Source organism: Physella acuta, unplaced genomic scaffold, assembly GCF_028476545.2.
Source record: "Physella acuta isolate Inbredline_101_S28 unplaced genomic scaffold, ASM2847654v3 ptg000680l, whole genome shotgun sequence".
In the NCBI taxonomy this organism is placed as follows: Eukaryota; Metazoa; Mollusca; class Gastropoda; family Physidae; genus Physella; species Physella acuta.
The window spans coordinates 171,723-187,178 of NW_026732199.1; the positions used below are offsets into that span (position 1 = coordinate 171,723).

General features: G+C 30.3%; 1 protein-coding gene across 3 annotated transcripts; it reads left to right on the forward strand.

The window, feature by feature from the left end:
• The first annotated feature begins 2,215 nt into the window (after positions 1-2,215).
• Positions 2,216-15,394, forward strand: LOC131949251 (kinesin-like protein KIF9). 3 transcript variants are annotated; one of them, XM_059311060.1, is made up of 23 exons: positions 2,216-2,403; positions 2,962-3,127; positions 3,383-3,536; positions 3,694-3,895; positions 4,309-4,392; positions 4,522-4,614; positions 4,853-5,065; positions 5,330-5,407; positions 5,531-5,599; positions 6,039-6,143; positions 6,333-6,388; positions 6,725-6,815; positions 6,995-7,048; positions 7,414-7,586; positions 8,956-9,120; positions 9,464-9,481; positions 9,882-9,932; positions 11,287-11,372; positions 13,108-13,230; positions 13,488-13,667; positions 14,061-14,176; positions 14,750-14,854; positions 15,054-15,394. In XM_059311060.1, exons 1-23 carry the CDS (start codon positions 2,308-2,310, stop codon positions 15,165-15,167), a joined length of 2,592 nt encoding a protein of 863 aa, XP_059167043.1. In that variant the 5' UTR covers positions 2,216-2,307; the 3' UTR covers positions 15,168-15,394. The 3 variants fall into 3 exon arrangements, with proteins under 3 accessions (XP_059167043.1, XP_059167044.1, XP_059167045.1); XM_059311061.1 differs by lacking the exon at positions 9,882-9,932; XM_059311062.1 differs by lacking the exon at positions 6,995-7,048.
• The last annotated feature ends 62 nt before the right edge of the window (positions 15,395-15,456 follow it).

The following is a 15,456-nucleotide window of genomic DNA, read 5'->3' on the forward strand; positions in this document are numbered from 1 at the left end:
GTCAGCAATACGTGTGTGCCGTAAACAAGACAACTAAAATGTTGTTTTTTTTTTTGTTTTTTTTTTTTTTTGTTTTTTTTTTTTTTGCCTTGAGATATGAGCGATATTTGAGATATGAGTCAACTGATCAATGGTTTCAGAATCAGTGGAGATGAAAGTTGAAACCCCGAAAACGTTGCAACTGGTCGTGCATCGGTAATGTTTAATTAACAAATTTCTCCAACATGCTAAAGGTGACAAAGAATCAAACCGTTTTAAACAGGTTTAAAAAAAACGGCCTGCGGGTGAAAGTGAGGAAAACGTGAAAAAGGCGAAGACCAGTGAAGAGAGAAGCGCTGAAAAAAATTAAGCGAAAGTTTAAAAGAAAGAAATTATTATTGCTTTATTAGTATTTTCTGCAATCTTTTCCTTTGGCATAAACCAGGTCCGGCGCTACCTATTAGGTGAACTAGGCTGCAGAGTTTGTTCCAGGCATCTCTTCGGGGGGGGGGGCGAAGCCCCCCCCCCCCCCCCCCGGAAAATTTTTTAACGAAATGAAATTTATATAATTTATATAGAAAATATATACTTTTAACAGTATCCGCCCCCCCCCGAAGAAAGTCTACCGCCCCCCCCCCCGAAAATTTCAAGTGCCCCCCCCCCCCCCCCGGAGAAAAAAGTCTGGAAGAAACACTGCTAGGCTGTCGCAGTGAAATCGCAGTTATTAATAAACCGGTAGTGATCTCCCCTAAACTTTCTCGAATATTCTTATATAAAACAACAGGGGATGGTAACTGGGGATATAGTTATGATTTTTAATCCATTTTAAATACTTAAACTTTTAAAAATAGAATAGAATCTCTTAAAAAAAACATTGCGCACCAAGCAAACGCCGAATAAAAACGCGTATAATAGTGCGCAATATTATTAGTACTTTAAAAATTTACATTAGTTTTTTGAGAAATCGGAAGTAGCGTAAATTACTACTTCCAGTCAACGGAAATTACTCAAAATTTAACAGAAGGTAGAGAATTAGATCTTTTACTTACATGTGAAATTTCATTTATCTATCTGAAATAGTACTCAAGTTATAGGCTTTTAAAAAATTCAAAGTAGGAAAAGTACCACTTCCGGTTATCGGAAATCGCTCAAAAGTTGATACGGATCTACGATTTTGATAAAATACTTATATATGAAATTTCATCAACCTAGCTGTAACGGTACTTAAGTTATCGTGTTTACACACGGACAGACAGACAGACAGACAGACACACACACACACAGACATACGGACAAGATTGCAAAATTATGTTTTTCCGTATCAGTGAGGTGTAAAACGTCGAGATTTGTAAAAATCTCGATTTTTTTTTTTTTGCACGATTACAATACTTTCTCTATACTACGTATATACGAGAAAGTAAAAAAGTACCTAGTAATTTATAACTTTGGTTAGATTACATTAACTATATATAAGGCGTAGCGATCTACAGAGGCGTAGCGACCCTTCCCGGCGCCCGGGGACAAATTTTTAATTTGCACTCCCCCAGCCCCCCCCCCCCCCCCCCCCCACCCTCAAACTTTCGATTTCGTGCGGATAAAACTAATTAAAATAGTTTTTTTTTTTACTAAGCGAATTACAACTAAAAATACATAAGCTACATATATAAAAGGGAATTAATTCCAAATTAATAGATAAATGAACAAAAAAGAACGCGGGAAACCATTACACTTATCAAGTTTTCATCATTAATAGTCTTTGACCAACTTGTTTTAAAACTTGCTTATTCCAAGCCAGAAATGAGTTCGAGCCTATTTCTGTGTGGTTTGTTGTCTCATGATGGATATTCTTTGCAATGAAATGATTTAATTTAAAATTTAGTCTTCTAATAACCAGTGCGGTCATACATATGCAATTAGCTCCCCCTACCCAAACTTCATTTTTTTTCTCTTTAACTTATTTCTTGGTTATATCCCTTTACTTTATTTGAAAAGAAAATTAATTTTTAAAATAGTTTTCTTTAACAACAAACATTTTTATTTTTACAAATTAAACTTCTTAATTATTTTTGTTCTGTTTGCATTTAAAAGATTGATAATATAAATGTTTATATACATTGTTTTTATTATTGCAAATTTGCAAGGTAAATTGTTTTATTGTACCATAATGTTTGGCTATTTAAATAACATAGCACCTTTATAAGAAACACTTCCTTCAAACTCTGACCTGCGCAGCTTACCTAACAACGCTAATAAACATGGACGCTAGATTGTTTGGCCAAACTAACTGAACTCAATATTTTTATTTTTACAATTATTCTATACAACAAAATGAGCACACGAAACAGAAAAGTCAGAGTTTGGGGCCGTTTTAAACCGACATCGAATTTCGCCAAAGACAATATCGAAATTCTTGGTGACAGTAAGGTAAAAAAAATATTTTAAAAATGTAAGCCGTCGTCTTTCAGTCTTTCTTAGTCTCTCTTCTTATTTTAATTTTTCTTAAGCTACTTCATCCATGATCCATCCATCCCATGTCCATCGGCATTACTCACATAAAATGTGCACTAGATCTACAGTTTGCCTGAAGTACTCTGCAGTCTACTCAGCACTAACTACTCATCAGTCTGCTCACTGCTGAATAATGAGGACTCTACCTCTATACTCTACTAAGTTACTTTACTATTACTAGGGCCTACTTACTACTTAATTATTCATTGTACTTAACTCTGACTCTAGCCACTACTCTTTATTTTAGTCGTTAATCTTTATCTTACTGTACACTTATAGGTTAACTTTTGTCACTAAATTAAAATAAAAAATACTACAAAATATATCATGGCTACTTAAATTTTGATAATTTATCACTGTTATCATTGTATCTTTATAAAGTATAAGGAACTTAGCAACAATCACTAGCAATGTATTTTTATAATACCTGTAGTCATTATTAATTATGTGATATTATTTTCTTTTAATCTGTAGAGTGTGAATGTTCACCTGCGCAGAGAAGCAAAGAAAGGCGTAGTGAATAATCAGATTCTGGACTGGTCATTCAAGCTTGATGGTCTGTTTAACAATGTTGACCAGGAGGTTGTGTACAACACGGTTGCAATGGATATTGTTAAAGGATCTTTGGATGGGTATAATGGTAAAATAAAATATTTAACATTTTAGGTGTGAACATACTTTAAAATTAATTTACTACGTTTCTGAGAAAATTTCTAGTGCAATTAATTTTCCTCAAAATTTAAAAAGATTTAAAATTATGTTTTATTCTCAGTTTTGTTTTAATAAAATACCAAAGTAACACTAAGCTGTGCTGGTTCCTGAAGAAAAATTTTTAAAAATCATGTTAAAAAGCACCAAGTTGTCTATTAAAATATTTCCTATCAATAAAATTCAGGAACAATCATGTGTTATGGTCAGACTGGAGCTGGAAAAACATTTACCATGACAGGAGCCACTGAGAGTTACCGTCACCGCGGTGTCATACCCAGAGCTATATCTCAGCTTTTTAAACAAATTGAAGAGCGACTTGAGTACAGTATCACTGTCAGGTAATCTGCACTACTATTTTTGTTTTCATTTCAGTTTTCCAAAACCTTAAAAATTTGTATTGTACAGCAAGATTAGCACTTTCAATAGTAGTTTCTGTATTTTTAAGGTAATCATTATATATATATATATATATGCTTACCTATTCTTTCAATAAAGGATTTCTTACCTTGAAATTTACAATGAGGGCATGTTTGATCTCCTTGGATCACTGCCAGAAGCTGCATGGAATTCTAACAGAGATCCTTTCCTGCCCCCTGAGCCTATGGTAGTCTCAGAAAACCAGGATGGTGTGTTTGTTAAAGGATTGTCTTGTCACCTTGCCCAAAATGAGGAAGAGGCTTTGAACCTTTTGTTTGAGGTAGAGTTAAAACTGTTTCTATCAATACAATACTTTTTTATTTAAATTTTTCAAGATCCATAATTAAGTAAATGTTGATAAAGTGTGTGTAGTGTAGTAGGGCCTACTCTAAAATGTTATTTTGAACTTAAACAACATGAACTATTAAGCTATTTCTCTTTAGCAGTATCTGTTGCAGTTTACAGTATCAATATCAATGTTAGACTATAGAGGGATTTCATCTATTAATTGTTTGTGGTCTAATATTCGATTCCAGTAGTCCTCAAAATAGTATATAGTAGGAAATTAAAAAGATATTAATATTATTTTTTAGCACAATCAATTTAAATTTATTTATCAATTTTGACAAATTTCTTTTTTAAACCACCAAATTATACTAACACTATTTAATAGCAATGAAATGGTTTTTGCAGGGTGAAACAAATCGATCTATCGCAGCTCATCAGTTGAACAAACAATCATCACGTTCTCATTGTATATTTACTATATACCTTGAGGTAATTCAATCTCATTGCTTTTTTTTAAAGATCTAAACAACGACATACATTATTTAGAAAAATGTTTAATTACATTTCTTAAACTATACAAAAACTTATATTATCTGATATTTTATGTATCATTAAAAGTCAAGGTCAAGAACCCAGTCCAACACAAAGTTTACAGTTTCAAAGGTCCATTTTGTAGATTTGGCTGGTTCTGAAAGATTAAGTAAAACAAAGGTATAGGCCTACTTTCAACTTTCTTTATCATTTAATTTTAGTTTTTCTATTACTAAAATAAATTTCAATGAATTGTTAAAAATGTATTTATACTCTAATAAATGAAGTATGCCCCATTGCTCTTTATACCATAAATTTTTCTAATTTTACCCTTTTATTAAATTCCCTAATGTTATCATTAATTTTGTTTTATGTTTTATCATTCTATTGTGTAATTTTGTGTTTCTCCATGTTACAGTCTGAGGGTAAAACAAAAGAAGAGGCCTTGTACATTAACAAGTCCTTGTCTTTTCTGGAGCAAGTAGTGATAGCCTTGGCTGCACGCAATCGTGAACATGTACCATTCAGACAGTCCAAGCTGACTCATTATCTTAAAGACTCCATTGGTGGTAACTGCAACACTCTTCTTATTGCTAACATGTGGGCAGAAAAAGCTCAGATTGAAGAAACAGTAAGTCTTTTTTTGCTTTAAGTTAGAATAAATATTATAGACTTTCTTTTTTAAACTGAAATACAATACAAGCATAAAATGTTTTTTTTTTAAATAAGCTGGGTTTTTCTTTTAAACTGGATTGGGAGACCAGTTATACAATTTACATTACTTTCAAATGTAACAGTAATAAAAAAAATGTTACATTTTAATGTCTCTTGTTACTTTCATTTCCATAGTTATAATTTAGTACATCTCTTACTCCGATGGACATTTTTTCTCCAGGTATCCACACTAAGATTTGCCACAAGAATGATGTGTGTTCAGAGTGAACCATGTGTCAATGAGATTTACGATCCAGCTGTAAGTAGAAACTTCTATTATTATCAGCTGATTTTTTTTTTACTATTTTCATCACATTAGATTTTTTAAATGTATTTTTGCATTATCTGTGTTAATAAGTTTTGATTCTTTGATTTATTTCAGCTGTTGGTGAAGAAGCTCCAAAGAGAGATTCAGCAACTCAAATCTGAGTTGGCCATGCATGACACCCTTGTAAGCATTCATTCACACTATTGTAGTAATAATAAGAAAGTTGACATGACTTTAAGCTTGACTATTTTGCTTAGGAATCAGCATCACATTATATCATGTTCTTATGTAGACTTTTGTGATGATGTTCTATTTTGGGAAGTGTGTTTGTGTGTTGGGAAGGGGGTTAAAATATAAGGTGGCATTTCATTTAGACTATGGTTAGTTGTTTGGGTTTTTTTCTTATATTTGACAACAGGTGTGGGGGTAGGTTGGGATAAATCTGGACTAAAATTGCATGATTTAATTTATGGACAACCCATTAACTTTTAAAAAATTGTTAAAATGCTCAATGTCTTTAAAAAATATTAAAAACATATTTGCACCTAACAGTAGTTTTCTTTTATGAATATTTCTTTTCCCTGTAGAAAAATGTGCACATTGCTATTAATATTTGTTTCAGACAAACCGCAGTATGGTTTCTTATGAGCCTCTTTCTGAGCAACAGAAATATGAAATAAGATCTCAAGTTCGGAGATATTTGGAGGGTGATCTTGATGAACTGGATGTGAGTGATGCTTTAGAAATTGTCTCATATAAGAAAATCATTTTTTTAGAACACTTAAGATATATGTATTTGTTTTTATTGTTTGGCACTGGCTTTCATAAAATAAAATATAGCTTAATAAAATTACTAGACCCTTTCTATATTTGCTTATAGAATGTGCCATAGTTTGTTTTCTTGTTTATCTTTTAGATTGTCAGCTTGCAACAAATTTCAGGGACATATTCTGCCTTCAAAGAATTATATAAGTATGTAATTTAAGATTTCTTTTGATAACACTTGTTTTGTGATTTTTGTTTTGTTTTACAGCATAGTTTTTAGTATTTGTTAACAACTGTAATTAAATTAAAATAATAGATTACCAGAATTATAAATTAAATTTCTCAGTACACCAACTTTTGGGTTGGCACAAGAATATGAAGAACATACTTTTTTAAATTTATATTATTTCATGTAAAGAGTAATATTAGAATGAGCACTTGTTTTATACTTTGTTTGAGGTTTTAGTCTATTTGTATTTGCCTAACCTTGTTAATTAAGTAAGAACAAGCCATTTTATTATTGAACTTTTTACTTTTCTTCAGAGATCTGGGAAAAGATATTGAAGCAAAACTGAAAGAAAAATATATTTTGTTGAACAAATCTGACCCGCAGTCTATAGTAGCAGCACAGCAGGTATGTTTCTCAATGTTTTACAGTATGCCTGCAAGAGTGACCAGTAATACATTACAGCTCTTATTCAAGAACACTTAATAAATGATAACTAACTGTATCTGCTATAGCTAAATTTTTAACAAATGTTCTAATTCCTTCATGAAAGTAAAAGGTAGGATAATTAACATTATTTTTAACAGGCTTTAGAAAACTTCCAAAATGAGCTAACGAGAAAAAGTTTAAAACCTAGTGAGGTATTATTTGTAATCCTCTCTTTTTTTAACGACTGTTCATTCATGATGTTTACTTGTTTCTTTTTTTTTTAATGAAGGCACTTTAAATTATTTTCTTTTGAATTTTTACAGTTCTGAATGTAAACATTTTGGTTTCTCTTTTTAAAATTCACTTTATTATTGTAATAAGTTAGTTCATTTTTTTAATGCAGAAAGTAGGGTTTTTTAAATTGGTGAATACATAATAATTTTGAAAAAAAAACATATGCTCATTGATTTAATTTTGAATTACATTTTAGCTGATTTACTTAAGATTACAGTTGGACTTAAAAGTTATCATTCCATGTTTCTCATGTATAAACGTAATAAATTAAATTATTTTGCAGGCTAGTAATTTGCTTTTGGATGATCAAACTGCAGTTGGAGAGTTGGAAGGGAACAGCTTTAGTGTGGGCAATGCTCCCAAGACTATGAAATCAGATTCTTCTACTGTGGTACAGCTCAAGAAGAAAGAGAGAGAAAGAGAACGAGACAAGAAAAAAGGATCAAAAGAAATCGTGTAAGACAGTAAAAATGTTTTTAAATGTCCAATTCCTAAAAGCACTGAAAATATGATTTTCTTCTTTAACTGTTTTTAGTACAACTGTTTAAGAAAAGAAAAATAGTATCTATTATATTTACATGTATGAAATAGAAAATCTGTTGAAAAATACGGCTATTGTTCAATATGGTTTTAAAGTTGAAAGTCCCACTTTGGAAACAAATCATAACCAATGTAGTTCTGGCCTGTCCATATGCAAAGTGTCTTCAAAAGTCATTTTTTGACCTCTCTAAATGTTGATAGCTTTTAATATTGCCTTTTAAAAATGAATCTCAAGTTTTATTTGAATATATACATATCCTAATATATAAAAGACCATTTGCACACTTCTCTCTCTGTCCGCAAAATATTTTCGCAGGATATCACATCAGAATCTTCAGCGATATCGAGGACTTGATACAGACTTTTGTTGAAAATAATATGGTAGATGTTTTAAATGTATAAACAAAGTTTTATTTAAAGAAGAAAAATAATAAATAAAGGCATATTCGACTGTAGAAAAACAGTTTTAATTATGCAACCCGAAAAGTGTTTATAGTTGGGACAAGAACGCTGAAATCGATGACGTCACATGTCATATGTTTGAAGTACGGAAAGTACACAAAACCAATGGTGTCATATTCCAATTTTCAAATACGAAGAAATGAACTATTTCATTAAAATTTGATTTCGATCTATAGATTTACTTATTGAGACATAATTTATGAAATGTATATAGATTCCTCGGCCAAAACTAATACAAATTACTTTAAAAAACAATATAAATACCATTGAAAAGCTGGGTTTTTAACGGAGTCATTTAAGTCTCTTAATCAGTGTGTGCATTTAATATGGTGTTGTATTGACAAATAATGTATATAATTTGGTTTTATTTTTTCTAGGTATTAGTAGCCTATGTTATTTTTAATGTGTCGGACTTTTAGCTATTTAGTTATTTCTTGGCTTTGTCACTAATATTGCTAAACCTGTAGTAAAGCACATTGCGTTTTGACCAATAACTATTTTATAAAATATTCTTCTAAAAAATGTATACCATTAAAAATATATAGACCAATAATTCATGTGTAACAGGTACCAACGGCTAGTGTATATATATATATATATATATATATATATATATATATATATATATATATATATATATATATATATATATATATATATATTTATATATATATATATATATATATATATATATATATATATATATATATATATATATATATATATATATATATATTCTGTAAATTTCTATAATAATGAGAATGCTTTAATTAAATGAGATGGAGTTATATTCATGCAAGTTTTGTTCCGACTTCTCCTGCAGAGCTAGTCCTATTCCATTAAAGCCTGGATCCAGCTCCTCACACAGTGGTAAAGGTGAAAGAAAAACTGATTCCCCAGCTAATGAAAAAGTTGAAAGAGAAGCATCTGAAGTTCCAATTTCACCTGTCAGTTCAGCTGACAACCTTTCAAGGGGACAAAAATCAAGGTACAGATAATAAATTTTTGTGTGTATTACTTTAAATTACAAGAAAGAAACTATAACAATGTTGTTTTTTTTTAGTTTCATCACATTTTTTTTGAGAAAAGTTCTGTTTAAGTACATGTATATTTTAAAATATAATTTTCATAAGTAATTGAAAATTATATTGTAATCAAATCTTGTTTGTAGAGATTATTTTATTAGTTTGTTTAAGGATTTATTGATTATCTTAACCCAGTTTTGACATCATTAGTTAAATATCTATAATCTGTTGTTACTCAAAAGCCTTTTTCTGTTAATTGCTTTTTAAATCTATTTTAAAACTAATAAATTTTTTTTCTTTTAAAAGACCGGAAGATTCTGAAAGGTAAATATATAAATGTTTGTTTTTTGTTCAAATTTTTTTATATCCCACTAGAAGATTGATTGGTATCTGCAATATTAAATCTCAATTTGTGTTTAAAAAATATTGCTGGTGAAAGCATATCATAAAGGTTTGCAACTAACTTCAAATCTGTAATTACAGCACTGTCACCATACACACCCAGAAATTTAGTTACAGAAAAGTTCAGTCCTATAAACAACTGCAATTTTTTAAAATTCAAACTTTCTGGAAACATTAGCTAACACCTAAGATTGTTTGTACCAGATGTTACAGTTAACAGGGCTGCTTGTCTGTGTGTGGGTGTACATTATACACTATGTATATCATATAAACCTTTCTGATCACTAACATCTATAATATGACTTGTTTTTCTGGATAACAGCCGAGATGAAGAAGAAGAAGAGAAAATAAAACCAAAACAAATAAGACCAGAGTATGATTTGGTTTTTGTTTACAGTTCACAACTTTTCTTTCCATTTTTCCTTCTTTTTTTTTTTTTTGTTATGCTAACAACTGTCTCAATGTTTTTGACAGAAATTTTTTTTTTCATTAATTGTTTTGTTTACTATTTAGCTTATTGAAATCAGTAGTTTATCAAATGTTAGCTTTTAGTTGTTTAAGCTAACATTTCAAATGTTTAAGCTTGAAGTAAATATTATTTTAAATAACCAGAACTAAGTTGGTTATTTTAATATTACATAATTTTTCAAACTAAAAGAGGATACCACTTTAGATCTATGTCTTACAATTTTTATCTTAATTATGATTTGAGTTATCTTAACTTTTGTCACTTTTATTAAATTTTCAAAAAACATTTTCATTCTTGATGTATATAAAATTTGAAATATACTTTAAAATTGAGCTTTTTTTATGCTTACCCTGATTTAAAGATTTTTAAAATATATTATTATTTACAGCTAATGCAAGTTAAACATTTACTGTAAATTTTACAAACACACTTCCTTTTACATATTACAAACAGTTTTTTATGAAATTTATCTCTCTATTAACCTGTAATATAGTATAAATAGATTTAAATTAGATGTTCACTTTTTGTTTCTATGCTAAGAAAATAGTTTAACTTCTCCCATCAGAAAAACTTTTGTTACAAATAAGTCATGTCTGAACAAAATTTTCAAAGTGTGAATACAATTGTTTCAATTTAAAAAAATTAGCAAGCTATTAGCATTTGTTTTACTATAATGATTGTATGCATTTAAAACACAAAAATATTTGCAGATATTTTCCAGCAGAAAATTACAAAGAAGCCTCAGTCACTGTTTTTTTGCTATCACTTTAAAACATTAATGTTAAAAATGCTTTTAATTCTTTCTCAAATTTAATCTCTAAATTAACTTTCTTTCTGCAGTCATTATTATATTCTGTGTTGTATTCAATTTCTTTTTCTTTCAATATTCGATACGATTTGATAAAGTCTTCAATGTTTGACTTAGTATCATAAAATGTTTCAAAATTATAATTTAAAAAATGTTATGTTGGAGAGGAAAATAGGTTTTTAAAGAATTTATTTCTTTATATTTAACAATAAGGGAAAAGATTACTAATATTTACTTGCAAATTGAAGGCAGATTCACTTAGTATGTAAGACTTAACTCAAGAACACTTGCCTCTTTGTCAGAATAAAAAAATTATTATGGAAAGTAGGACTACAGAAATAGGATACTGGCAGTTAAATTAATCGACTCAAATTATGTTGTAGTTTTGCATGATCTTGTACAGAGCAGTAAAAACCATATCATTCACAATACTTGTGTGTTCTATTACAGCACACCGCCTAGCAGAACATCAGCTTTTGAGGATTTTAAGTCAGACAAAGGGATTGAGATTAATCGTATTCTTATTGAAAATAAAGGTAATAACTATATATATATATATATATATATATATATATATATATATATATATATATATATATATATATATATGTATGTGTGTGTGTGTGTATTTCTCTTTTATATAATCTTTTACCATTTGTGCCCAGTCACATGGGGTAGATGAAGTAGAGTTCATGTGTTTCAATTAACTTGGCATACAAGGGGATAGTGTGGTCAGCACTATGCCCAGCTGCCTGTTTTCCTAATATGAGTAAGGTACCCATCAGAGCTAGTTGGACTCAGGGGTGCCGTACAGACTGAAGCCGGGATCCAAAAGAGAGACTTTCTTTTAGCTCTGCCACACTTATTTATATATATATTATTTGTTTATTTATTTGTTTGTTTATCTGTCTATGCTGGTTACCTGTTTATTTATTTTACTCATCTACTTATATGATTGTTTATCTATTTATTTATTGCGTTTTAAAAATTAGCATAAATTGAAGGCTTATCTTCTTAGGATTTTAATTTACATTTTCTTTTTACAATTATAATTAACTAGCCGTCCCGGCCAGGCCCTGCTCTGGCTTCTGTGAAAAACCTTTCTGTTAAAGACCATTACCTGTGTGTTAAGTAATCATCATAAACCCGGCATTGCCCACCCAAACCACAACCAACCAAAACCAAAACAACAAAACGCAAACATAACGCTAACACAATTACAAATACAAACGAAAACAAAAACCTAACAACAAACCCAACCACAACCACAAACACCAATACAAATACAAAGAAAAAACAAACAAAAAAGCAAACGAAAACAAAAACCTAACAACAAACCCAACCACAACCACAAACACCAATACGAACACAAAGAAAAAAACAAACGAAAAAGAAAACGAAAACAAACCAAATCCAAACCAACCACAAACACAAACCCAAAGAAAAAAACACAAACGAAAAAGCAAATGAAAACAAACCAAATCCAAACGCAAAACCAACCACAAACACAAATACAAACACAAACCCAAAGAAAAAAACACAAACGAAAACGAAAAAAGAAAGAAAAAAAACGAACCAAATCAAAACACAACCACTAACGCAAACCCAACCTAAACACAAAGAAAACACAAACGCGAACATAAACGCAAAGTGCTGACAGTCTAGCCCGGGGCAGAATCGCCTGTTTCAGCTTAATAAACGACTATAGTACCCCAACTTATTCATAGTCTTTTGCACTCACTTAAACAAACGTAGGTGCCAAACTAAACCAAATGAACAATTATAATACTCCAAGCTTATTCGTAAAATACCTACAACATTTGCACTTGATCAAACCCCGCTAATTATGTAATTATTTTTTTTCCCAACACCAAAACCAAGTAATAAAAAGTAAATTCTTTTCCACTAATGCAATGTTTTATAAAGGGAAGTAATTGTGTTTTCCTAATTTATCAAAGGGAAGTAAGTGCTAAAGGACTAAATATAAATAATTTTCAGACATAATTAGAGTTTTTGTAAAAGATTATATTTTTTAAAAATTGTGTTTAATGAACATGCCGACAATTATTACTATCAGTTTGAAAAATGAAAATTATTTTCCAACACTTTCAATAGTAATTTTTTAACTCATAAATTTAGACTATGAGCACGATAATAATCCATTGAAGTATGTCCATGACAAACAAACTTATTACATGTTACATACAGAATTGAGCTTTATATATTAGATTTGAATGATGAATTTATAGAAAATTATGTCACTTTGATCAGGTATTTTGGCTTCAAAGAAAAAAGAGTATTCTGATTTAGCTAATTTCATCAATAACACGAAGCATTCAATTGATGAGTCAAGGAAGAAACTAGATGAAATGAAAGCACAAAGAGAGGCAGAAGGTAATGTTCTCCACATTTACATCAACTTTATTTTAAACAAAGTACAAAATTGTATCATACCTACTTAATTTTTAAAGAAGTAGGCCCATACCTAATCATTGTAACTGTAGTTGAAATGTTCTTTTGTAAAAGTGATAATAAAAAAACTATGTTTTAAATGGCATAGAAAAGAAACAAAGAGATAAAAATATTTAAATTTAAACCTACATATATGGGTTTAATGTTAAATAATGTTATAAATATTTATATTAAAACAGGCCCTATTCTAAATGAGGATGGTGACATTATTATCACTGAAGAAGAATTTAATGAGATTCAGAGATTGAAAGAACTGAAAGCAAACTACAGGAAAAAGTATGATGAGCTGCACAATTTAAAATCTGAAGTAGTGTACTGCCAGAAGCTAGTTGACCAGTGTCGTCTGAGGCTGATCCAAGGTTAGGGATTTAACTTTACCACATACTTGTGTTAGTGTTAGGCTAATCCAAGCTTAGAGATTGAACTTTACCACATTATTATCTTTGTTATATGATTATAGATATTTTATTACATACATACTTGTGTTAGTGTTAATGTAGTGTTAATGTTGTATGTAATTGATTTTTTATCACTACATCCGTGTCTTCCTTGTTTATTGATCATTTAACATGACCACAAATTGCTGCTATTTGATCCTTATGTTCAAGTTTTTAATTTACCATCTTGGTGTACACTTGCTGTGAGCAATTATTTTACTGGCACTTCAATATTTTCAAATGACATGCAGAAGAATGCTCTTTTCTCCTCAAATGTGAAAACTGGTAAAGTTTTTTTTTTTTTTCAAATGTTAGAATTTGACAACTGGTACAGTGAAAGTTTCCTAGGACCAACAGAAGAAAACCAGACCAGCGTGAATGCTGGTATAGGAGTCAAGCAAGGACTGACACTACCAGTCACAAGTTTGACTGTAAGTTACTGCCTGACACACTTCATGACTTTTTTATTTAGTACATGCTAATTAAGTTCATTCATATTTTGTAATACCAAAAATTATCACAAGTAGCTGAAGTTTCATTTTGCTTTCAAAAGTTTTAAACAGCTGTCTATAAATGAGAGTTTGGTTGTGAGTAATGCAGGGTTGGGTGAAGGGTTGAGAGAGATTAGGTTAGAGTAAGTAAATTCACCTTGAAATATTTCATTTCCTTGTTAGACTAAGCTTTTTGGAATGGCATTCACATAAAGTTATGGGTCAGAGAAATCTTTTTCAGTTGTGGTTGTCATCAAATTGCATTCCTCCGAGTCCCCTTTGTTTTGGTTGGATGTTTCTGATACCCAATACATTAACTTACACTTGAAGTATCTAGGTGGCTGTGTTCCTAATACCCAACACATTAACTTACTCTTGAAGTATCTATGTTAACCCTATTACACATTGTAATATCCATTTTGCTGCAATTTTTTCAAAGTTTCTACAGAAAGTATCAATTTTGTTTTAATAACTACAGATTGTATGATGGTTCAATGAATATTTTTGTTTAAGACTGAAGATGAACAAGAAAAGTTTGAGAGACTCCAGCTGGAACTGATGATGAATAACCCAGAATCAGCAGCTTACTACAATGCTAAGATGAGAACAGCCAAACGAGTATGAAGACTACTTCATATTATTTTTTTTCTTACCATAAATTGTATTTTTTTAAAAAGGCCTTATAGTATATACATACTCCACTCACTTTTAGTGGATGAACTTCCTTTAAAAAAATTTTAACAGCAATAGTACAAAGTACACTATAAAACTATTTTTAAAGCTGAAATTTATGCTTGTGATACTTTAACAATTTCAGAAAATGTACGGGGTAGCAATGGACCAGCCCCAACCAGCCTACCGTAGACAGATAGGCACACCAACCATATCAGTACGCAACAAACCACCTAACTTGCTACAAGTTCAATACTAACAACCAGGACAGCTGTATAGAAAGATTGTGTACATTAGATGTAATCAGCTTGCTGTCTGGAGGATTTGGCTTCAGCGTATGAGTAACAAAACAATATGGGCTGTTTTGTATTTGCTTATTCATCCAAAAGCATTAGTTAACCCTACATTCATCCATTTGTTAAGTAGCAGATGTCTGTAATGCTCACATACAGATACTACAAGCTTCAATTCTGCTGTACAAAACAACCATCTTTTATTCATCCATAGTGTTGTTCACCCTTCAGTATTGTATATAAAAACAGATTTTT

Coding starts and splice junctions, on each gene's coding strand:
- LOC131949251 (XM_059311060.1), top strand. CDS start 2,308: ATGAGCACACGAAACAGAAAAGTCAGAGTTTGGGGCCGTTTTAAACCG. Junction 2,404..2,961: donor AAATTCTTGGTGACAGTAAG/GTAAAAAAAATA, acceptor TTTAATCTGTAG/AGTGTGAATGTTCACCTGCG. Junction 4,615..4,852: donor AAAGATTAAGTAAAACAAAG/GTATAGGCCTAC, acceptor TCCATGTTACAG/TCTGAGGGTAAAACAAAAGA.